General features: G+C 45.0%; 1 protein-coding gene across 1 annotated transcript in view; it reads left to right on the forward strand.

Moving 5' to 3' along the window:
- Nucleotides 1-23,310, forward strand: part of HTR4 (5-hydroxytryptamine receptor 4) — a gene marked incomplete at both ends in the record, with an annotated part of 54,398 nt that overhangs the window by 18,816 nt on the left and 12,272 nt on the right. Inside the window, 3 exons of the mRNA XM_083871526.1 lie at nucleotides 6,772-6,925; nucleotides 7,570-7,779; nucleotides 8,266-8,624. Of these exons, the coding sequence (XP_083727652.1) occupies nucleotides 6,772-6,925; nucleotides 7,570-7,779; nucleotides 8,266-8,624 (723 nt within the window). The remainder of the gene's footprint in view (nucleotides 1-6,771; nucleotides 6,926-7,569; nucleotides 7,780-8,265; nucleotides 8,625-23,310) is intronic.

A 23,310-nucleotide genomic window follows, 5' to 3' on the forward strand; every position in this document is an offset into this window, starting at 1 on the left:
AATCACCACATAATAAACTGATTTTACTGCTCAGACAGGGAGAAAAGTACTGCAGAGAGCCCCTGTCAGCCTCAGCTGGAAAAGGGATTTTCCAAGGTGGCAAATCTATCTCAAGGCTCACTAAATCCAAAATTTCCTGCCACTGCCTTATGCTTTTTCATCATCTCTTTGATATTCTAATATATTAGAGGGATTTACCCTTGAAATATTTATTTATTGCATGTTTTATGCATACGTGTCCCTTCTTTGCGCCGGCGCAATAAAAAATAATTGCACTGCAGATAAACAGACCCAGAAGCTCTGATGGAGTCTCGGGATACAGCAAACCTGTCAGGAGAGGCAATTTTCTCCTCCAATATTTGCAGTCTCCAATTTGCAATGCAATTACTCCTCAAAGTCTTTGGGAAAGCGACAGAGGAACAAACAGGTCTTAAATGTCTGTGGGTTTGGGGTTGGGGGCACATCTGGCACCTCTGGATGCAGCTGGAGCAGCCTCTGCCTTCTCCCTGTCCCAGACCAGGGAGGTCCCTCTTGGGTTGGGTTTTACACCCAAGATTCAGGTTGTTAAAAGTCCTTGGCCCTCTAAAAGCCCTGAGTCACATCACAAGAAAAAAGCAGAATCTTCAAGGTTTTGTTTTTAGGTTTTTCGTGTTATTTATTGTTTGATATCTCAGGATTTTCTCCGCTCCCAGCCGAGGTCTGGACAGTGGGGGAACTGCCCCCGATGGGGCATCACCTCACATTTATACAGATAACTACATGTGGGTTATTTACAATTTCATACCAATGCCCAGTGCCTGTACCAAGATCTCGGGTTTTTGGGTTTTCTTTCTGACTCAAGATTCCAGGCTGGTGCTTCTGGTGGGTTCAAACGAGTGTTTTTCCCTCCTGACCTCTGAAGGCTTTGAATCCGAGTCTGTGCTTGGTGTGAGAAGGATGAGGAGTCTCAAGGTCTTGGTTTTCTTGGTTTCTCATGTTGTTTATTAATTCTTATCTTGGGCTTGGGGGCATGAGGTCTTTTCCCAGGCTGGGAGGAAGCTGCTGTGCCCAGAAGTGCCCCTGGAACACCCCTGGAACACCCCTGGAACATCCCCCGGAACATCCCCACTGTCCAGGACCACAAGGAAGTTGTTTTTGATGGGGAGAACCATTAAACTTTGGGTAGCCGACAGTAATTAACAGTCTGATTAAATACCCCAAATCCCAGCTGGGGCTGTAAATTCACCTGGAGCTCAGACAGCTCTGTTGGGACAGCAGAGGAGGCAGAGCAGGCCGGGGCTGAGCAGGGCCAGCTGCTGTCCTGTCCCCAAGGCTGGCAGAGGTGACACCACCGTGGAGCTCTCCCTGCCACAAAACCAGCCCAGGCCCTGCAGAATCCAGCTCTGAGAGCATTAAGGAAAATCCCAGAGCAGATGGCCACAGCACAGGCTGAGGGATGCTCTGTCCTTTTATTAATCTTTGCAAACCCTGCAGAAATATTTTGTTTATTTTGCCACCCTTAGTGCCAATAACCCTCCCCACACCTCGGCCTCAGGGGGACCATGGAGGAGCCCTCTCCCATCTCCATTTGGCAACAAACATTTGTTTGTGTTCCCTGCTAAATTTATCCAGCTCCAATTTACTGTTCTCTTTAGCATTTTTTCTCAGTGTAATTATCTCAACACCAGCAGGCCGTTGTTTTTTCTAATAAGAATTTAATTTTGTTAGATATAATCATTTTAGGACATTTTCTTTTCCTGGACCAACGATGCAGAACTTTTGTTTCCTTTGGCACAACGAGAGCCCAAAGCTTATTTGCTTGGTGGGAAAAAGGAAAATAGAAAGAGCTGTTCTTTCCAAAAAAAAAAAAAAAAAGTTCAGATCTGGTTCTACAGAGGCCAGAACCTGTTTTCACTGAAATATCAGCAACAGTAGTGTTGGATTAATTCCCCACATGCATAAATAAATGGAAATCGTGGCTCTTGAGGTTCATCACTTGGTCAGGGCTCAGCTGGAGATTCTGTCCCAGTCTGGATTCTCTCAGGGACAAGGACAAGGGCAGTGACTTGGCTCTTGAAATTAATTTTGGGAGAGGGACAGCAGCACTCACAGTTTTCTCATCCTTTGGTCTTCATTTTTTAAGTTTTCCCATCCTCTTGTCTTCTTTATTCCAGTTTTCCCATCTTTTGTCTTCTTTTTTTTTTTTTTGTAGTTTTCCTATCTTTTATACTTCTTTCTTTTTTCAGTTTTCCCATCTTTTGTCTTCTTTTCTTTCCAGTTTTCCCATTTTTTGTCTTCTTTTTTTTTCAGTTTTCCCATCATTTTGTCCTTCTTTATTCCAATTTTCCCATCGTTTATCTTCTTTTTCTTTTCCAGTTTTCCCATTTTTTGTCATCTTTTTTTTCCAGTTTTCTCATCCTTTTATACTTCTTTTTTTTTTCCAGTTTTCCCATTATTTACCTTCTATTTTTTCCAGCTTTCTCATCTTTTGCCTCCTTTATTTTTTAAGCAGCTTTCCCATCTTTTAGCTTTTTGGTTTGGTTGTTTTTTTTTTTTTTTTTTTTTTGAGTTTTCCCATCTTTTGGCTTCTTTTTTCCTAGATGATTTAAAGGGAGGAGGGGAGGAGGGAGGAAATATTAAAATATTACTCAGCGCGAGCGCTCAGCAAGCGTTCCGTGTCTCATCCTGGCCCCGGCCACGATCCAGCACATGCTCTGTGCATCATTTTCCACATGCCCACGACACCAAAGGCTTGGGGAGCGTGGGCCACCCCCAGAGGCTGCTGTAGGGCTGGGGGTGGATTTGTCTGGCTGTGGAAGCTCCAGAGCTCCTTGCAGGGTGGTGCCTCCAGTCCCAGCTCCAAACGGCGCTGCAGACCAGGGGAGGGGTTTTCATTCCTCTTGGGTTTTATGGTTTTCTCTCTGCTCGTGATTTCAAGGCTGGTGGTTCTGGTGGGTCTGAGGAAGTGATTTTCCCTCCTCGACCTCTGAAGGATTTGAATCTGACTCTGTGCTGAGTCTGGGGTGGCACGAGAATGATGTGGAGTCTCAAGGTCTTGGTTTTCTTGGTTTCTCACGTTGTTTATTAATTCTTATCTTACAATTCTCAGTGTCCGGCCAAGGTGTTCACAGCAGCCTGGACACGAGGGGACTGCCCTGTGATGGGAGGTCACTCTGCCTTTATACAGATAATTACGTGGTTATTATTTACCATTCCATACCAATGTCCATCACCTGCACTAACAGGGTCATGTCTACTTTGATCCAATCCACTGAAACTCCCTGTGCCCACGTCACTGCAGACAATGGAGGCCAAGGGAGAAGAAGAAGAACAACCCAGGGCACTGCCCTGAAACCTCCATCTTGTCCCCTTTGCATCTACATTCTAAAAACCCAAACTACAAAACTTTCCACACAGTGATTAGCTACACTGCCATGTGTCACACATTTGTGACCTGCAATTCTTCTCTGTGTTGGAAGTTTTTCACATGGACCGAAATCAAATCCTGTGTCCTCCTGGGCTCTGTGCCAGGCAAACCCCCTGCACAGACCCCAGACCCTCTTTTTGGGGTTCCAGGCCTCTCTACCGAGGTCTGTGACTTTCCAGGGGACCCAGAGGGATGCCCTGGAGTCCAACATCAAGAGGATAATTTCTACTTTGACCCAATGGAAAGAGAGTTCCAGGAGAAGGGAATGGCAGAGGGCAGGGATGGATGGGATTTGGGAAGGAATTCCTGGCTGGGAGGGTGGGGAGGCCCTGGCACAGGGTGCCCAGGGGAGCTGTGGCTGCCCCTGGATCCCTGGAAATGTCCATGACCAGGTTGGAGAGGGTTTGGATCCACCTGGGACAGTGGAAATTGTCCCTGCCCACGGCTGGGGTGGAATTAAATGATCTTTAATGCCCCTTCCCAAGTCTCTTCCCAGTGATTCTGTGGTTTCTGCGGTGGCCAGGAGAGCCACAAGGGCAGAGAAATGATGAATTTCTTCTTTTCAGTCACCTGTAAAATGTTGTGAGCACTTGATTCATTCCTGTGGCAAAGTCTGATAAGGAAAAGGAGAAATATTAGAATAACTTTTGCTTTATTGGAAGAGCTGCAGCTCCAGGAAGGGATTCCTGTGTTTCCCCTTCAGGGGAGAATGTCATTGCAGAGGAGAGGAGGTTTCACAGCAGCTGCTCTGCCCTGGGTTACAGGGAAATGAACATTTGCAAAGAACTTGACTGATAATAGAGAGAATTAATATTTAATTGGGCCTGGACAGGGTATTAATCATGTGTATGTATTGCATTTTATGTTCATCCATCACAGCCACAGATATCAGATATTCCTTGTGAGCCCAGGAAAAAACAGCTCTGCCTGGAAATGAAGCAGAAAACACAGAGCATGTCTTTATCCCAACCTCAGACTGAAACTATTGATAATCTCACAGATATAATTACTTTTCTCCCAGTGAATAAATAGCTGTTTAAACTCTCAGGCCACCACATCCATCAAACCTGCAGAAACTGTGACTCCCAGGCTTTGTGGTGGCACTTCCAGCTGTGTGTGCCCCGATCCCTGGGGTGGAAACCCTGCTGGGCTCTGCAGGAGTTGGATCTGTGCCCCCCTTCCTCCCTCCCCATCACAAAATTGTCACCCACACCCTGCTCAGGGCACTTTTTGTCACCCAAAACACCGACAGGAGGGGGTTCAGCTCCACTGGCTGAACACAGGGGAAGTTCTGGTTGTAGCAGCACCCAGGGCGGAAAAAATGAAATAAAATAAAAAATCTTTTGACACGAAAGTGGAGGAAAATTGCTGCTGAATCACCGGGAGGGAAGAAATATGAGAGCTTAAGGTGTCATTTTTTACAGGCGTGATTTTTACTCTAATGGCCTTTAATAGCAGGAACAATTCAGGGTAATTCTTTCAGCTGCAGCAGAGAAATGTGATCATTCAAACTGCTGGCAAGAATTTGTTTTCCTGCTGTAGTTAATTAGCAGTGTACAGTGGTTTTTTCTCTTCCTGTTTGCTTTGCCAAGGCTGGCTGCTGTCTTGGCTGCTTTTATCCTTTTATTTATTGGATTTCTTCTTTTTTTGGCCTTTTTGTGCAAAGAACTGGAGTCTCTCGTGATTTGGCTTTGATGCCTTTGAAGTCCAGCACTTGCAGAGGGTGACTTTGAGATCAGAAACAATTAAACAGTTTAAATATATATATATATATATATATATATATGTATATATAAAATATAAATCCTTTGTGTTGGGAGTCAGAGGAGCAGCTCTGATGCCAAGGGAATCTCCCTCTGTCCCAATCAACATCCCCAAAAATTCCCATTATAATTTAATTTCCTGGGACAGAGACAAACCCCAGGGGAGCTGGAGCTCAAAGAGAAGAACATTTCACCCTCAGGTCTAAAATATTTGCTCCAGGCAAATCCCTTTTTGTTTGAAAATGCAGCTTTGCAGAGGAACGGGCTGATATTTTTTTCCTGCACACAGGGGAAGCAGAGGGGAACAGAGGAATTATCAAATTGCAGGAGTTGGTTGAATGCCTGTTTCAGCGTTTTTCCCCTGTGACATTTTGAATCTCGCTTCAAAGAGACTTTTTAAGAAATGTTTTCTTTTGACACTTTGATATTATTTCAAGCCTCTGTGTGGAATATATCATCTGATTTTATCAAAATAAAGCAATTCAGTTGACTCCACATGACTTTAATAATAAAAAAAAAAAAAAAAAAAAAGCCTGAGGAAAAAAATGGAAATTCATATTTTTTTTGTGCCTGTTTGGGATAAAACTCTTGGTTCCCACCCAAATCTTGATGAAATAAATGCAGATCTCAAAGAGCAGCTTTTTAATACACACAACACGTGTGCTTGCTAATTTAATTCCTCTAATTCATGGTTCTGCTGAACCTCATAAAACTTTTTACAGAGTGTGCTGAAAATCCAAAAATCTAAAAGAGCCAAAAATATTTTATTGGGAACTTGAAGCTGATTGTCAGGTCAGGACCATTGAAAGTCTGCAATTGGATATTTGCTGGCCTGGTTTTCTTAGGAATAAATAATAATTTCAGAGCCAGAGATTTCCAGTTTTAGGTTTTCTATCCCTTCCTGATGGAGAGATCCACCTGCAGGGGATCAAACCAATAGAAAATTTGATTTCTTATCTCTTTGGGAACACATTTTTAGGTCATTTTATGAGCAGGGACTTGTTGTACTTGGGATATTTTGGATGGATCTGGAGGAGGGAGGAGAGTTCAGGGCACATCCCCTGGATGGTCCAAAGACACCTTTGCCCTGTCCTTGGGAAGGTTAAAGCCCAGCTGGAAAAGAGGAGGATTCCTGGGAAATTTCCATTCCTGGGAAATGGAAAAACTCACTTCATTTTACCGACATTTCACAGCTTTGGGAGACTTTGTTAATTTGTGGTAACAGCTTCTGCAGACTTGTCAAAATAAATCTGCAGTGCAGGTAGGAAATTCAGCTGAGGCTGCCTGGAAGGAAAGGATATTCCTTGGAGGGTGGGGATGAAAATGGAATTTCTCCTTTGCCCTGCGACCTCAGACAACCCACAGCATTTACCTGTTCCTCGTTCTCCCTGGCTGGAAAGCAGGAAACTCTTTTTTTTCCTTGAACCCAGCAGAAAAATCCCAAGTTCTTGTGTGAGAAGCCCAATGGAAGCCGGCTACAAACTCCTATTTTCCCTCTATTTCTAAAGACCGGAAAAACAGCTGGAGAAAAGGACTTTACAACTTAATTTTCAGCAGGTTTGAAGCCTTCTTAGGGCGTTTCTGTCCCTTTTTTCCCTGCAGGTACTATGCCATCTGCTGCCAGCCCCTGGTGTACAGGAACAAGATGACCCCTCTGCGCATCGCGGTGATGCTGGGGGGCTGCTGGGTCATCCCAACCTTTATCTCTTTCCTCCCCATCATGCAAGGCTGGAATAGCATTGGCATCATTGACCTGGTGAGTAGCCAAGGAGGGGAACCAATGCGATGTGTTGGGTGTTCTTTAAAAAGCAATTTTCAGGGAAAGGGAAAAAAAAAAAAAGGAGAATTTTCCCATTCCCAGGTGCAGAAGAGCTGCTTTTTATTTTGGGGAATTTCTGGAGGGGATCTTTAAGTGGGAGTTGAAGTGGCTCTGTCCTGGAAGGACTGGCACAGGGACAGTGGTGGCCTGGGGAAGGATTTTACCCACATTCACTCCCAGTTCAGTCAGGAGTCCTTGGAAAAATGGCCAAACCCCAACTGGCCCCCAACAACACCTCAGGAGTCCTTGGTCTTCTTGGCTTTTGCAGTTCTTGCTTAAATAAGAGGCAGGATTATTCTCTTGGTAGAATTTGTAGTGCCAGGCTGAGGGAATGGCTGCACACTGCCAGAGTAGGGTTAGATGGGATATTAGGGAAAAAATCCTCTTCCCTGTGTGCCCAGGGAGGTTGTGGATGTGTCCAAGTGTCCCAAGATGGTTGGACAGGACTTGGAGCAACCCAGTCTAGTGGAAGGTGTCCCTGCTCATGACAGGGGGTGACATGAGATGGTCTTTAAGGTCCCCCTCAAGCCACTCCATTCTCTGAGCCTCCCATTCCCACATCCCTCCCCTCCTCACCGCAGATCCAGCAGAGGCAGTTCAACAAGGCCTCCAACTCCACCTACTGCATCTTCATGGTGAACAAGCCCTACGCCATCACCTGCTCCGTGGTGGCCTTTTACATCCCCTTCTTGCTGATGGTGCTGGCCTACCACCGCATCTACGTGACGGCGCGGGCGCACGCGCGGCAGATCCGCCTGCTGCAGAGGGCTGGGAACCCCCAGGAGACACGGCTGCACCCACAGCACCCACAGCACCCACAGGAGACACAACAGCACCTCCAGGAGCCACGACAGCACCCACAGCACCTGCAGGAGACACGGCAGCACCTCCAGGAGACACATCAGAACCTTCAGGAGAAACGGCAGCACCTCCAGGAGACAAGGCAGCACCTCCAGGAACCCCAACAGCACCTCCAGGAGCCATGGCTGCACCCACAGGAGTCACAGCAGAACCTCCAGGAGCCACGGCAGCACCCACAGCACCCACAGGAGCCACGACAGCACCCACAGCAGCACCCACAGGAGCCACAGCAACACCTCCAGGAGCCACGGCTGCATCCACAGGAGCCACGGCAGCACCTGCAGCAGCACCTTCAGCAACACCCACAGCACCCACAGCAGCACCTCCAGGAGCCACAGCTGCACCCACAGCACCTACAGCAGCACCCCCAGCACCTCCAGGAGCCACCCCAGCAGCCCCCTGAGGAGCCCCGGCAGCAGCACCCCCCTGACCAGCACAGCACCCACCGCATGAGGACCGAGACCAAAGCCGCCAAGACCCTTTGCATCATCATGGGCTGCTTCTGCCTCTGCTGGGCCCCCTTCTTTGTCACCAACATCGTGGACCCCTTCATAAACTACACGGTGCCCGGCAAGCTGTGGACGGCCTTCCTGTGGCTGGGCTACATCAACTCGGGCCTGAACCCTTTTCTCTACGCCTTCCTCAACAAGGCTTTCCGACGTGCCTTCCTCATCATCCTGTGCTGCGGCGACGAGCGCTACCGCCGGCCCTCCATCCTGGGCCAGAGCGTGCCCTGCTCCACCACCACCATCAACGGCTCCACGCACGTGCTGAGGTCAGTGCTGCCCACGGGGGGATGACTGGAGTGTGGGTTGGAGGGTGCTAAAGGAGTTTTGTGAAGTGGGGAGTTGTTAAAAGGTGTTCAAAGGATGTGTCTTAGGTGGTACAAGGGATGCAGTTGAGATGGACTTAGAGTTATCTGGGGGGTTCTTCATTGTTGGGGCTGCCTAGAACAGAAGTTAGAGGGTGTTAAAGGGGTTTTATAAAGTCGGAAGTTATTAAAAGGTCTTCGGAGGATGCGCCTTGGGTGGTACAAGAGCTACGCTCAAGATGGACTTGGAGTCATCTGGGGGGTTCTTCATCATTGGGGCTGGTTCTTCTGGTGCCTTGAGAGGCTGCCAAGACAGAGGTTAGATGGTGTTAAAGGAGTTTTTGTGAAGTGGGAAGTTATTAAAAGGTCTTCAGGGGATGCATCTTGGGTGGTACAAGGACTACCGCCGAGATGGACTCGGGGTTGTCTGGGGGGTCCTTCATCATTGGGGCTGGTTCTTCTACTGCCTTGAGAGGCTCCTAGAACAGAGGTTAGATGGTGTTAAAGGAGTTTTTGTGAAGTGGAAAGGTATTAAAAGGTCTTCAAAGGATGTGCCTTGGGTGGTACAAGGGCTATAGCCGAGATGGACTCGGAGTCATCTGGGGGTTCTTCATCATTGGGGCTGGTTCTTCTCACGCCTTGAGAGGCTGCCAAGACAGAGGTTGGAGGGTGTTAAAGGAGTTTTATGAAGTGGGTATTTATTAAAAGTTCTTCAAGGACACACCTTGGGGAGTATAAGAGCCTGGCTGTTGGCTGCACCCAAGATGGACTTGGAGTCGTCTGGGGGGTTCTTCATCATTGGGGCTGCCTAGAACAAAAGTTAGAGGGTGTTAAAGGAGTTTTCTAAAGTGGGGAGTTATTAAAAGGTCTTTGGAGGATGCACTTTGGGTGGTACAAGGGCTACAGCCGAGATGGACTTGGAGTTGTCTGGGAGGTTCTTCATCATTGGGACTGGTTCTTCTGGTGCTTTCAGAAGCTGCCTAGAACAGAAGTTAGATGGTGTTAAAGGAGTTTTGTGAAGTGGGAAGTTATTAAAAGGTCTTCAAAGGATGAGCCTTGGGTGGTACAAGGGATACAGGCAAGATGGACTCTGAGTCATCTGGGGGTTCTTCATTACTGGGGCTGGTTCTTCTGGTGCCTTGAGAGGCTCCTAGAACAGAGGTTAGATGGTGTTAAAGGAGTTTTATGAAGTGGGTATTTATGAAAAGTTCTTCAAAGGACACACCTTGGGCAGTATAAGAGCCTGGCTGTTGGCTGCACCCAAGATGGACTCGGAGTCGTCTGGGGGGTTCTTCATTGTTGGGGCTGCCTAGAACAGAGGTTGGAGGGTGTTAAAGGAGTTTTATAATGTGGGAAGTTATTAAAAGGTCTTCAAAGGATGCGCCTTGGGTAGTACAAGGGATACAGCCGAGATGGACTTGGAGTTGTCTGGGAGGTTCTTCATCATTGGGGCTGGTTCTTCTGGTGCCTTGAGAGGCTGCCAAGACAGATGTTAGTGGATGTTAAAGGAATTTTGGGAATTTATTAAAAGGCCCTCAGAGGATTGTTTTGTTTGACTAAACTGTGAGGAGAACTTGCTGACACTTTATGTGAAGTTCAGAGTTATGCAGCAATGCAGTGTGGAAACTGGAAAACATGAAAGCTAGAGCTTAAGGCATCAGGGGTGGCCTGGGGGACATCTGGAGATCATTGGAGCTGACTCTTCTGATGCCTTGAGAGGCTCCTAGAACAGAAGCTGGACAGAGTTAAAGGGATTTTATAAAGGAGGAATTTATTAAAAGGCCTTCAAAGGACACACCTTGGGCAGTACAAGATAGACCGAGATGGACCCTGAGTGAGGAGTTTCCACATTTTTAAAGTTTTGGTCCATTTACACATTGGGGTTCATTGCCCAGTTACAGCTCCAGGTGATGCCGTCCCATCCTCCCAGATTTCTCTCCTCAACTCGATGTGGTTTATAATTTTTTTGGGCCTGAAGCTGCAGCAGTGCCCTTGGTTGTGGGGCTGGAAAAGGATTGTTTTGTGTCACTGAGCTGTGGGGAGAACCTGCTGACACTTTATACAAAATTCAGAGTTATATATTAATGCAGGGCAGAACCTGGAAAATATAAAAGCTCAAACTCAAGGCACTGCACAGACCCTGCAGCCACCAGCAAGAGGAGTCTGTACAGAATTCCCTTCATTTTGCAATCTCTTGGTGGTATAAATAACTATTAAATAGAAATAGAAATAACTATTAAATGCTTAGAAATAACTATTAAATACTTAGGAAAGGGATAGATAAATGCTGAGAAAGGGATGGGACAGAAGAAATCCTGAGGGTGCTCAGGCAGGGTGGGTTTGAAGGGAACTGGAGTGTGCAGCTCCTCCAGGGGTGAGGTGGGAAAATACAGAAGTTTTGTGTGAATTTTGGCATCATTTTTTCTGAAGGGAACAGCTTGACTTTGGGAAAGGGACCAAAAGGTTCTGCAAATGGGGAAATTGTACCAGCAGGATTTTCCAGGTGCTCTTTGTCCCCTGGCAGGGAGAGCAGTGGCAAGAGGGACACACCTTGTGCTGAACTCAGCTGTGACAAAAATCAGCACAACAATGAGCTGTAAATAGATGGGCATTTCTGGGTGTTCTGTGCAACACCAGACTGAAAAAAAAAAAAAAAAAAAAAAAGCCAAAGTCATCTGAAAAAAAAAAAAAAAAAAGCTGTGTTCCCCTCGAAACAGGATTGTTTGCATTTCTTCTGCCACCAGCAGATATTTATTCAACACAAACCAACAAACTCGTGCCTCCATAAATCACTGAAATCCTGCACTGCACAAGTGGATGGGGAGCCAGGTCAGCATTGCTGCAATTCCTGGGGGAAACGAGTTGTGAAACTTTGTCACGGCAAAGAAGATGATTTTAGGTGAAATATATTTGAGCAATGATGGTTTTGGGTGAAATCTATTTGAGCAAGGATGGGAGCAGACAAATTTTGGAACATCCGGGTCAGGGAGGTCACTCTGGTGTTGTTCCCATTTCCTCCCAGAAGTGCTCAGAGCTGCACTGAGTCTCTGCAGGGAGAAGAGACTCTTTATTTACCACTCATTTCCCAGCACTCCTCCAAATGTCAATTGGATTTCTCCAAAGGAAAAAAAAAAAAAAAATCAAAAAATCCTGATTTTTTTTTTTTTTTTTCTCTTGACACAGCCAAGAGAAACAAAGTGGGGAAAAAAAACCAGAAACAAACACCTTGGGGAGTTGGAATTGCAGTGAGCCCCAGTGCTCCCTCTTGGAGCAGGAGTGCAGCCACTCAGGGCTCCAGTTTTTAGAGGTTTAGCGGCTCCACGGATCCATTGGAATAAAAATAAATCCCTGCTGGTTGTAGGAAGGAGGTCAGAGCCGCTGTGGAGCAAAAGGATGAGTGACCACAGGTTACTGGGACCGTGGAATGGTTTGTGTGGGTCTTGCAGTGGTTTGTGGTGGGGTTTTGAATGGCTTATGGCATTTTTTTAAAATGGTTTGTGATGGGTTTTGAATGGTTTAAGATGGTTTTTGAACGGTTTGAGAGGGTTTTTGAATGGTTTGTGATGCTTTTTCAATGGTTTGTGGTGGTTTTTTGAATGGCTTGAGATGATTTTTGAGATGGTTTTTGAATGGTTTGAGATGCTTTTTGAATGGTTTGGGATGTTTCATGAGTGGTTTATGATGTTTTTCGAATGGTTTGAGATGTTTTTTGGATGGTTTGAGATGTTTTTTGAATGGTTTGGGATGTTTCATGAGTGGTTTATGATGTTTTTCGAATGGTTTGAGATGTTTTTTGGATGGTTTGAGATGTTTTTTGAATGGTTTGGGATGTTTCATGAGTGGTTTATGATGTTTTTCGAATGGTTTGAGATGTTTTTTGGATGGTTTGAGATGTTTTTTGAATGGTTTGAGATGCTTTTTTCAATGGTTTATGATGTTTTTTGAATGGTTTGAGATGGTTTTTGAACAGTTTGAGATGGTTTTTGAACTATTTGAGAGGGATTTTGAATGGTTTGTAAGGCTTTTTCAATGGTTTGTGGTGGTTTTTTGAATGGTTTGAGATTTTTTTTTTTTGATGGTTTGAGATGGTTTTTGAATGGTTTGAGATGCATTTTTCAATGGTTTATGATGTTTTTCGAATGGTTTGAGATGTTTTTTGGATGGTTTGAGATGGTTTTTGAACGATTTAAGATGGTTTTTGAACTATTTGAGAGGGTTTTTGAATGGTTTGTAAGGCTTTTTCAATGGTTTGTGGTGGTTTTTTGAATGGTTTGAGACTTTTTTTGAATGGTTTGGGATGTTTTTTGAATGGTTTGGGATGTTTTTTGAATGGTTTGGGATGTTTCATGAGTGGCTTATGATGTTTTTCGAATGGTTTGAGATTTTTTTTGAATGGTTTGAGATTTTTTTTCAATGGTTTGAGATGTTTTTTGAATGGTTTTGAGATGGTGTTTGAATGGTTTGGGATGTTTTTCAGATGGTTTGTGATGCTTTTTCAATGGTTTGAGATGGTTTTCAAATGGTTTGAGATGGTTGTTGAATGCTTTGAGATTTCTTTGAATGGTTTATGATGTTTTTCGAATGGTTTGAGATGGTTTTTGAATGGCTTGAGATGTTTTTTGAATAGTTTGTGATGGTTTTTGAATGGTTTGAGATGGTTTTCAAATGGTTTGAGATGTTTTTCAGATGGTTTGGGATGTTTTTGAATGGTTTGAGCTGTTTTTGGGATGGTTTGAGATGTTTTTGGGATGGTTTGAGATGCTTTTTGAATGGTTTGAGATGGTTTTTGGATATTTTGAGATGTTTTTTGAATAGTTTGTGATGATTTTCAAATGGTTTGAGATGTTTTTGAATGGTTTGGGATGTTTTTGGGATGGTTTGGGATGTTTTTTGAATGGTTTGAGATTTTTTTGAATTATTTGAGATGTTTTTTGAATGGTTTGGGATGTTTTTGGGATGGTTTGAGATGTTTTTGAACGGTTTGGCATGTTTTTCAGATGATTTGAGATGTTTTTTTGAATGGTTTGAGATGCGTTTTTCAATGGTTTATGATGTTTTTTCGAATGCTTTGAGATGGTTTTTGGATGGTTTGAGATGCTTTTTGAATGGTTTGAGATGGTTTTTCAGTGGGTTTTGGTGGTTTTTTGAATGGTTTGTGATTTTTTTTTGAATGGTTTGGGATGTTTTTTGAATGGCTTGAGATGTTTTTTGAATAGTTTGTGATGATTTTTGAATGGTTTGAGATGGTTTTTGAATGGTTTACGATGTTTTTTGAATGGTTTGAGATGTTTTTGGGATGGTTTGAGATGGTTTTTGGATATTTTGAGATGTTTTTTGAATAGTTTGTGATGATTTTCGAATTGTTTGAGATGGTTTTTGAATGGTTTGGGATGTTTTTGGGATGGTTTGGGATGTTTTTGAATGGTTTATGATGCTTTTTGAATGGTTTGAGATGGTTTTTTGATGGTTTGAGATTTTTTTGAATAGTTTGTGATGTTTTTGGGATGGTTTGAGATGTTTTTCAGATGGTTTAAGATGATTTCTGAATGGTTTGAGATGATTTCTGAATGGTTTGGGATGTTTTTTGAATGGTTTGAGATGGTTTTTGGATGTTTTGAGATGTTTTTTGAATGGTTTGAGATGCATTTTTCAATGGTTTATGATGTTTTTTGAATGGTTTGAGATGCTTTTTGAATGGTTTACGATGTTTTTTGAATGGTTTGAGATGTTTTTGGGATGGTTTGAGATGCTTTTTGAACGGTTTGAGATGTTTTTTGGATATTTTGAGATGTTTTTTGAATAGTTTGTGATGATTTTCAAATGGTTTGAGATGGTTTTTGAATGGTTTGAGATTTTTTTGAATTATTTGAGATGTTTTTTGAATGGTTTGGGATGTTTTTTGAATGGTTTGAGATGGTTTTTTGATGGTTTGAGATTTTTTTGAATAGTTTGTGATGTTTTTTGAATGGTTTGAGATGGTTTTTTGATGGTTTGAGATTTTTTTGAATAGTTTGTGATGTTTTTTGAATGGTTTGAGATGGTTTTTGGATATTTTGAGATGTTTTTTTAATGGTTTGAGATGGTTTTTAGATGGTTTGGGATGTTTTTGGGATGGTTTGAGATGTGTGTCTGTCAGGCAGGATCCCCCCAGCCCAGGGCGGTCCTGGGGGTGGAGCAGTGACCCCAGTGACCCCAGTGACCCCAGTGACCCCAGTGACCCCAGTGACCCCAGTGACCCCAGCCCAGCTGTGGGGGGATTTCATGGGCTGCAGCTGTGCCTCAGCTCGGGCGAGGCAGAGCTTGTTCCTCAGGGCTGTCCTGGTGCACCCAGCAGGTCTCAGGTAAAACATCTCCTCCTCCTCCTCATCCCTTTGTGCTCTGTGTTATCCCTTCTCCAGCATTTCTTTAATTTATGACACCAAAAGACATTTTTTCCCTTTGCCAAGGTGCTGATAAATCACATTCTCACTAATTTTTATTTTTTATTTATTTTTGGAAATTCCTGAGCAAAAGCTTGAGAAACACAGCAGATGGTGAGCATTTAAAAGTGATGAATTCAGTGATTTTTCATTTGTTTTTTTGCCCAGGGCAGGGCAGCCAGAGGTTGCTGGAGATGAGTTTTCCACTCCAGAGGTTTCAGCTCAGGGATGAGCTCCCTGTGCCAGCAGAAGTGGCTCCAGACCAAGCCCAGGCTCAGGGGATCTGATTGCTGCCTGCAAAATGCTAAATATTGTTATATGGGCAAGAGATAATTTGATTTTCACCTCAATTTCATTAGCTGCCAACCTGCAAAGGGATTTTTTAAAAAACACAGGGGATGATTAGACTCAATAACAACTAACAAAAAAAAAAAAAAAACAAAAAAAAAACAAAAAAAAAACAAAAAAACAAAAAAACAAAAAAAACAAAAAAAAAAAAAAAAAAAAAAAAAAAAAAAAAAAAAAAAAAAAAAAAACAAATTTTGTCATTTCTTGCAGGAGCTTTTTAAATTTTTTTTTAACGAAGCTCTGCCAATATTTACAACCAAACTTCTGTTCCAACTTCCCTGGTGTGGTTTTCCAGGCTGGCACCAGTGACATTCCCTGTGGCCATCAGAGATTCCTCAGATTTGGGATCTGCTGCAGGATCCAGGAGCACAGGAACCCTCAAAGCCCAAATTATCACCCTCCTTCCCCCCAAAGAGCAGGACCCTGCTGAAACCTTGTCCCAACTCCAAAAAAATACCTCACAGAGAGTTTCTGATAAGAGAAAAAAAGCCTCTTGTAATCGTGCTGAGTGAAATCAAGGTGTTTCTCTTATTTCCTGCAAAGGAGAGAGAGGATTAGAGTTTAAAAACCACATTTTCCTTCAATTTTCCAAAGAGATTCTCTTTCAATAGGCCTGGACATTGGAAAAAGAGATGACAGTGAAGCTAAATTTATTTTTATTTGGCCTAACACAAGGTTCAGGATCAGAATTCTGCATCAATTTGTGTCTGGTGGGGAAACTGAGGCTCTGCAGGGCACCCTGAGCTCTGAAATGACTGAAAAGTGTCTTGGGCTGCTTTCAATTGCACCATTTGTGCTGTGGGTTAAATGAAGAGTTACCCAAAGCACAAACCATGAAATTGATAGTTTAAAAAAAAAAAAAAAAAAAAAGTAATTCCTAATTAATGAAATATTTAAATTGTGTTGTGGGTGGGGCAGGATCTTCCAGAGCCCACATTCCCTGCAGCTGCAATTCCTGCCAGAGCCCAAACCTGGGGGGAAATTCCCCATTTAAATCCTGGAGTGCAGCATTTAGATAAAACATTTATTTTAGCAGCATTTAGTCCAACAACAGCATTGAGAATAAAACACAGACACCCCTCATCGTGCAGCACGTACAGAACCCAACTCCCAGACCTTTGCCAGCCTCTCCGCTCATCCCAGAGATCCAAAACAGGATTTAAAACTAATTTTGGTACCTGAATAAATTCTGTTACGGGTGGAAATTTGCTCTCCACCTACTTGCCTTCTGTTTCAGCCGACCTTTGGGTGAGTTAGGCTGGTTTTCTCCTCTCCAGAGATTAATTTGGTTTATCAGCCAAGCAGTTTTTTTTCAGACAATGCAAATCAGCTCCACATGCCTTGGGCTTGGAAATTCTATGGAAACTTCAGCAATTTATTGTCATGTTCTGTTCCTCCTCGGGGCACCAGTGTCTCCAGCTCAGAGCTGATTGTGTAAGTGAATTTTTAATTTTAGGTTCACTTCTTTGTTCTTCCTTTCAGTAATTCTCTTCCTTGCTGATTGCTGGAGGAGAATTTATTTCAGTATTTTGTGCACCGCCCCATTGTAAAGCCACAATGTGGAAAAGATTCCCTGTTGCTGCAGTAAAATTGTTTTTAAGGCTTTTGGAGTGGCTGTGGGAGAGAAAACATGGTTATTCCCAAGGTATTTTGGCCAGAAATTCGGTTATTTCCAGGAAGGAAATTTTCCGAGGACTTTCAGCACAATCTGTTGTGATTTGATTGGTTTTTAACCATTTTTGGGCTCCTCCCCATTGCCTGTGGTGCTCACCCAGCTCTGAGCACCTTTCCACCTTCAGCTTTCCATTTCAAAATGGAAAAAAAAATGGCATTTGGAGGGTTTGGTCAATCCTTCTCTTCTCTGGCCACCACAGACCATTCCAGCCATGCCAGAAAAGAACATTTTAAAATGCAGGTAACCAGATTTAGGAGGCGATTTAGGAACTCTCCAGGGACTCCTCCCCTGGGCTGCCCTTAAATTGGTTTCCAGAAGGCACAGGCACATTCCAGGCTCAGTTTGAGATGAGTTTTGCACAGCAATCCTTGGGATGGCTTTGGCTGTGTAATTTTTCCTTGCTGGAGCAGGACTGGGCTGGGAATGGGAACATTGCTGAGGTTCATCTGGGATTTCTGCTTCCTCTGCATCTTTCCACCTTCAGCTTTCTATTTCAAAATGGAAAAAAAAAATGGCATTTGGAGAGTTTGGTCAATCCTTCTGTTCTCTGGCCACAACAGACCAGAAAAGAACACTTTAAAATGCAGGTAACCAGATTTAGGAGGCAATTTAGGAACTCTCCAGGGACTCCTCCCCTGGGCTGCCCTTAAATTGGTTTCCAGAAGGCACAGGCACATTCCAGGCTCAGTTTGAGATAAGTTTTGCAATCCTTGGGATGGGTTTGGCTGTGTAACTTTTCCTTGCTGGAGCAGGACTGGGCTGGGAATGGGAGCATTGCTGAGGTTCATCATCATCAGGGATTTCTGCTTCCCCTCCGAGGAGTCAGAATTCCCTTCTGGCCTCATTCAGCCTCCCTTGGCAGTGATTTCCTGTCCCTGGAGTGTGGATTGTGTGTGACACTGGCACTGACAGGTTTGCAGAGCTCTCCCCGGAGGGTTCTTAATGAGGCTGTTAATTTGTGTCACTCCACTGAGGCATCAAAGCGCTTCAAGAGCTTTTGGCTTTATCTCATCGAGTGTTTGTGTTGTCCTGGAATAATCACTGAGGCTGGAAAAGGATTGAATCCAGCCCTGAAATCGGAGTTTCACCTCCAGGGATGGGGATCCCAAACCTCCCTGGGCATCCCTTTCCAATTTTTTTTTATACTTTCCTTTATATGATGTCACAGCCCAAACGTTGTGACATCAACACTGGGTTTTTTTTCCTGCTCTGAAATCCTTTTCTCTCTCAAAAAGAACTTTAAAAATCCCTTTAACCTCCGTGTTTTCCAAGCTCTGAGCCCTGGCAGTGCTTTTCCCACCACTTCTGGAAAAAAAAAACAAAAACACATAAACAACAGTTTAAGTGCCGTGCACAGCAATATATTGTGGAGATTTATTTAAGAATTGAAGGAAACAATATGGATTTGTCCCTTTGCAGAGCCAAAACAGGCAAAACTCCAGTACAAAAGAAAAAAAAAAAAAAAATCAAGAATCTGGTCCTGTCTCATATTAAAGTTATCTATGAGTAACTTTATCACAGATTGATCTGTCAGTGCTCAGGAGTTTGCAGTGATGAATTAAAGGCACAGGGATGTTTTTAGGGAGATTCATGCCCTGTGTTGACAAGGCTCTAGAGCACCGTGATGGGGATTTATTAGCACAGAAAACACTTCATAACACTTGGATCCAGAGCTGCACAAAGCTCCAGGGGCAGGAGAGCAATTGGGGGGAGTGACACTCCCACAAGTGCTGCCAGGAGATGTGCAAAGGGAAAGTGGGGAGGTTTTATCCAGCAGGAGAATCCCATCCACCTCCTCCATCCCTCCATCCATCCATCCATCCCTCATCCATCCATCCATCCCTCATCCATCCATCCATCCATCCATCCATCCATCCATCCATCCCTCCATCCATCCCTCCATCCATCCATCCATCCATCCATCCATCCATCCATCCCTCCATCCATCCCTCCATCCATCCATCCATCCATCCATCCATCCATCCATCCCTCCATCCATCCATCCATCCATCCATCCATCCATCCATCCATCCCTCCATCCATCCATCCATCCCTCCATCCATCCATCCATCCATCCATCCATCCATCCATCCATCCCTCCATCCATCCATCCATCCATCCATCCATCCATCCATCCATCCATCCCTCCATCCATCCATCCATCCCTCCATCCATCCATCCATCCATCCATCCATCCATCCATCCCTCCATCCATCCATCCATCCCTCCATCCATCCATCCATCCATCCATCCATCCATCCCTCATCCATCCATCCATCCATCCATCCATCCCTCATCCATCCATCCATCCATCCATCCATCCATCCATCCATCCCTCCATCCCTCCATCCATCCATCCATCCATCCATCCATCCATCCATCCATCCATCCCTCCTCCATCCCTCCATCCATCCATCTCTCCATCCATCCATCCATCCATCCATCCATCCATCCATCCCTCCATCCCTCCATCCATCCATCCATCCATCCATCCATCCATCCATCCATCCATCCATCCCTCCTCCATCCCTCCATCCATCCATCCATCCCTCCATCCATCCATCCATCTCCTGGAGATCCATCCTTGGGCACAGCCTCTGCAGGAGGGAGGAAAACCAGGAAAACCAGGTACTGATTGGTGCTCCTGGGACAGGGACAGGAGCTGAAGCTGTTCCAGAGCAGGTTTAGGTTGGATTTTTTGGGAAAATGTTCTTCCCCCAGAGGGTGCTGGCCATTTCCAGCATTTCCAGCACATTGGAGCTGTCCAAAGCCTCCAGGATCACCAGGCAGGGATTTCCAGCAGCTCTGCAGTGCTTCCAGAAATCAGATTTTTGAGCAGTGAGCGTGGCTGTTAAATCATGGGGACAAATTAAATGGCCAAGCTACAACTCCCTGGACTTTGGTTTGAGGGCCAGGTGTGGCTTCCTGCAGAAAGAATCCTCAGTCACACCAAAGAGGTGTTGGCACTCATGGAATGAGCAGGAGAAAGGCAATATCCAGCTCCCAAATCCCCTCCAGAGCAATACTGGAGAGGTTTTGGGAAAACAGGCAGAGAATTCCTGCTTAAAACCCTATGGGAGAGACAGGAAAAGGATTTTGTTGGAAAGCAGAATGATTCCCAGGATGGTTTATGGAATGAAGGGCTGCACCTGGTGGCTCAGATGGTTCTGGCACCAAAAGGCTCCTGTCAGGGGGAGGTTTGGGAATGTTGCTGTGACTCTCATTGACTGCTCAGTGTTTGATGTGGGGCTGTTCCCGATTAACCAGCGCTGTGTTTTTTTCCTTTTTTTCCCCCCCTTAACTCCCTCACTGTGTCTGTCTTTGCTCCTTCCTGCACTAAAAGTGGCTGTTCCTCTGTCTCCAAGCTCCTCCTGCTCTTCTGCAGCAGACCAGCTCCTGTCTAGCCATGACCATGCTCTGTAAGTCCTTTCTTTTATTACTGCAGCTCTGTCTGTTCACTGTTTATTGCAACCCACTTTAAATCCCTCCTTTATTCACGTCTGAACCTTTGTGGGGTGGAACAGAAGCCCCAGGGGCACAGGGGTGTCTGCAGGACACTGGGAATGGGCTCCTGGCTGCAGGATCCTGTGGAAAACAGGGATTTTTCCCTCTTTGGGATGGTTGTTCTCACTCCAAGGACCAGGGTGCAGCACTGCAGGGTGTCCTCAGTGGGCAGCACACAGAGGAAAGGAGGATACAGAGAGTGGGTTTGGATATTGGGAAAAATTCCTCCCTGTGAGGGTGGGGAGGGCTTGGGAGGTTCCAAGGCCAGGTTGGGCCTGTCTTAAGTGGGTTAAACATGACAAATCAGAGATTTCCCCTTCCCCCAGAGGTTCTGGTTGGGTTCCTGCCACCATGGGAATGCTCCAGAGCCAGACAAGTGCAATAAGAGTGGAATTGGCTTCCTGGCAAGTGGAATAAGAGTGGAATTGGCATCTTCCTCAAAATGTTTTTGGAACGAGGGCAGGGGAAAGGAGCAGGGCTCACCCCAGGGCTGAGCAAACCCTGGTGGCCACAGTGACACAGTGACACCCCCCCTGTGTGGGGTGACAAGTGACAAGGACTGTCAGGACACAGGGGATGCTCCTCTCCTTTCATTTACACCCCACAGCATCCCCAGGTCCCCATCCCTCCACCTGCAGCCCCAAATCCTGGGCTCCCACTAAAGCTGCAATTATCCCACCAGGTTTGTGGCAGGCAGGGGTTTCCCTCTCCTTTTTTTCCCCTTCAGTGCTTTGGTTTATTCCTCACCAGGCACAGATTGCAGGGAGGCAGCAGATTTCAGCAGTTGTTTCACAGCAGCAGAGTTCAGGGCTGTGGAAGTTTGCACAGCCAGGTTCCCTGGGAGGGCTGGGAGGGAAATATTTCAGAAGGCAAAGAGAATAGAAAAAAAGGCTTTTATTGTCTAATTCTTACTACCTTTTATAAGGTGTTCCCATCCAGATTTAACATGGTCGGTGAATAGGAACAACACCTCATTAATCCCATAGAGAAAAAGCAAAAAAAAACACCTGGAGAAAGATTGTTCTGAGAAAGGAGAGTTGTTTGCCAGGATTATATGAGAAGAAGATTTCTTGAGGAATTTTTTCTTGGGGAAAAAGTTAGACGATGCTAGTAGGCTGAAATCTGTCAGACCCAGAAATATCAGGCCCACAGTGGAGGAAACAGAAAATCACAGGATGGTTTGGGTTGGGAGGGTCTTTACAGCTCAGCTCTGCCCTCCCCTGCCATGGGCACCTTCCACCATCCCAGGTTATTCCCAGCCCTGCCCAGCCTGGCCTGGGGCACTTCAGGATTATTCACATTTTGGGATCTAAGGCTTCACTGGGCACTCAGAAATCTCAATTCCAGCTGGACCTGGCTGTTATTCCTTTGTGTCAGTTGTCTGTGGATTGTCCTCCTGTGAGTGTTTGTGTCTGTTCTCATCCCTGTGTCCATCCCTTTATTGTGATCCATCCTGGCTGCAGTTTTCCCAAAAAAATCTCCACTGGAGAGAGGCTGCGACCCTTGGACATAACACCCCTCCCCTGGTTCTGCTGGGCACAGAGAGGAAAATCTTGATTTTTTTTTAATATATTTTTTTTTCTATCATATCTATGCAAAGCAGGTACAAAACCTCCCCAATCAGGTCTGGTAGGATTTTACACTTTCCTGGTCAAAGTGACAAATGCCTCCCTTAAGATCAGAACAGCAGCAAAAGTAGCTCAGATTCAGAAAGAAACAAGGAGAAAGGACAAAAAGAATCAAAATGCACTGGAAAAAGCTGCCCTGGGCAGCCCCTTTCTGTGCTCTGGGCCAATTTTGCCTGGTCTAGAGACAGAACTGGGGTGATAAAACTGCTTCTTGTTCTTTTACCTCTCTCTTTGTCCTTGTTTATGTCCCCCAGTTGGTTTTGTCACAGTTGTTATGGATGAGATCCTCAGTGAGGCTGCAGAAATGTTATTGGAGATTGTGCTGGGGTTTTTTTTGAGGTTTAAAAGCACTGAGAGAGAAGCTGTCAGTGCCTGTGGTAGGAACTCAGCTGATTGAAACACCTCAGGCATCAAAAAAAAGTGTTTTTAACTTGTAACTCAAACCTTTCCCCACAATCATCCTTGGAGGCTGCCTGGAAGGAAAAGGAAAAACTCCTTTTTGTCTTTTTTTTTTTTCCTACATTAACAACCCCTTGGTGTGGTGAGGATGATCCCTGGTGGGAGTTGTGGCTGCACTGGTACCAGAGATGTCTCAGAGAGAGGTTTCAGCAGCAGAAACCAGGGGCTGCCCAATTTCCCAAAGCACAAATCCTTCAGTTTTGAGGATTGCTGTCCAAGAACCAATGGAAATAACCAACTTGGACCAGGCTCCCAGCTGGAAAGGGGATGAGGAGGATGATGATGAGTGTCTCATTAGCAGCGTCACTCCAGGATTAATTGCAGAGTTTGCTGTCCCCTGTGAATTCCACGGTGCTTTTCTGTAGCAGGAATGAGCTCCAGGGCTCCTGGTGTCATGGTTTGAAAACAAAACGAGTGAGAGGCTCCAAGTCACAAATATAATTTAATAAGAAAAAAGGTAAAAATAAAATAAAATCAATGCAATAACACAGAGGAGCACTGCCAGAGTCAGAACACACCCTGAGCAGGGTGGGGGGAGCAGTCCAGGTGAGGGGCTCTTCCTGAAGCAGTGATCCCACAGAAAGGTCTGGGAGCTCTGCTCCTCTGGGAATCCAGTG

The sequence above is a fragment of the Zosterops lateralis genome (assembly GCF_965231275.1).
Source record: "Zosterops lateralis genome assembly, chromosome: 14".
In the NCBI taxonomy this organism is placed as follows: Eukaryota; Metazoa; Chordata; class Aves; order Passeriformes; family Zosteropidae; genus Zosterops; species Zosterops lateralis.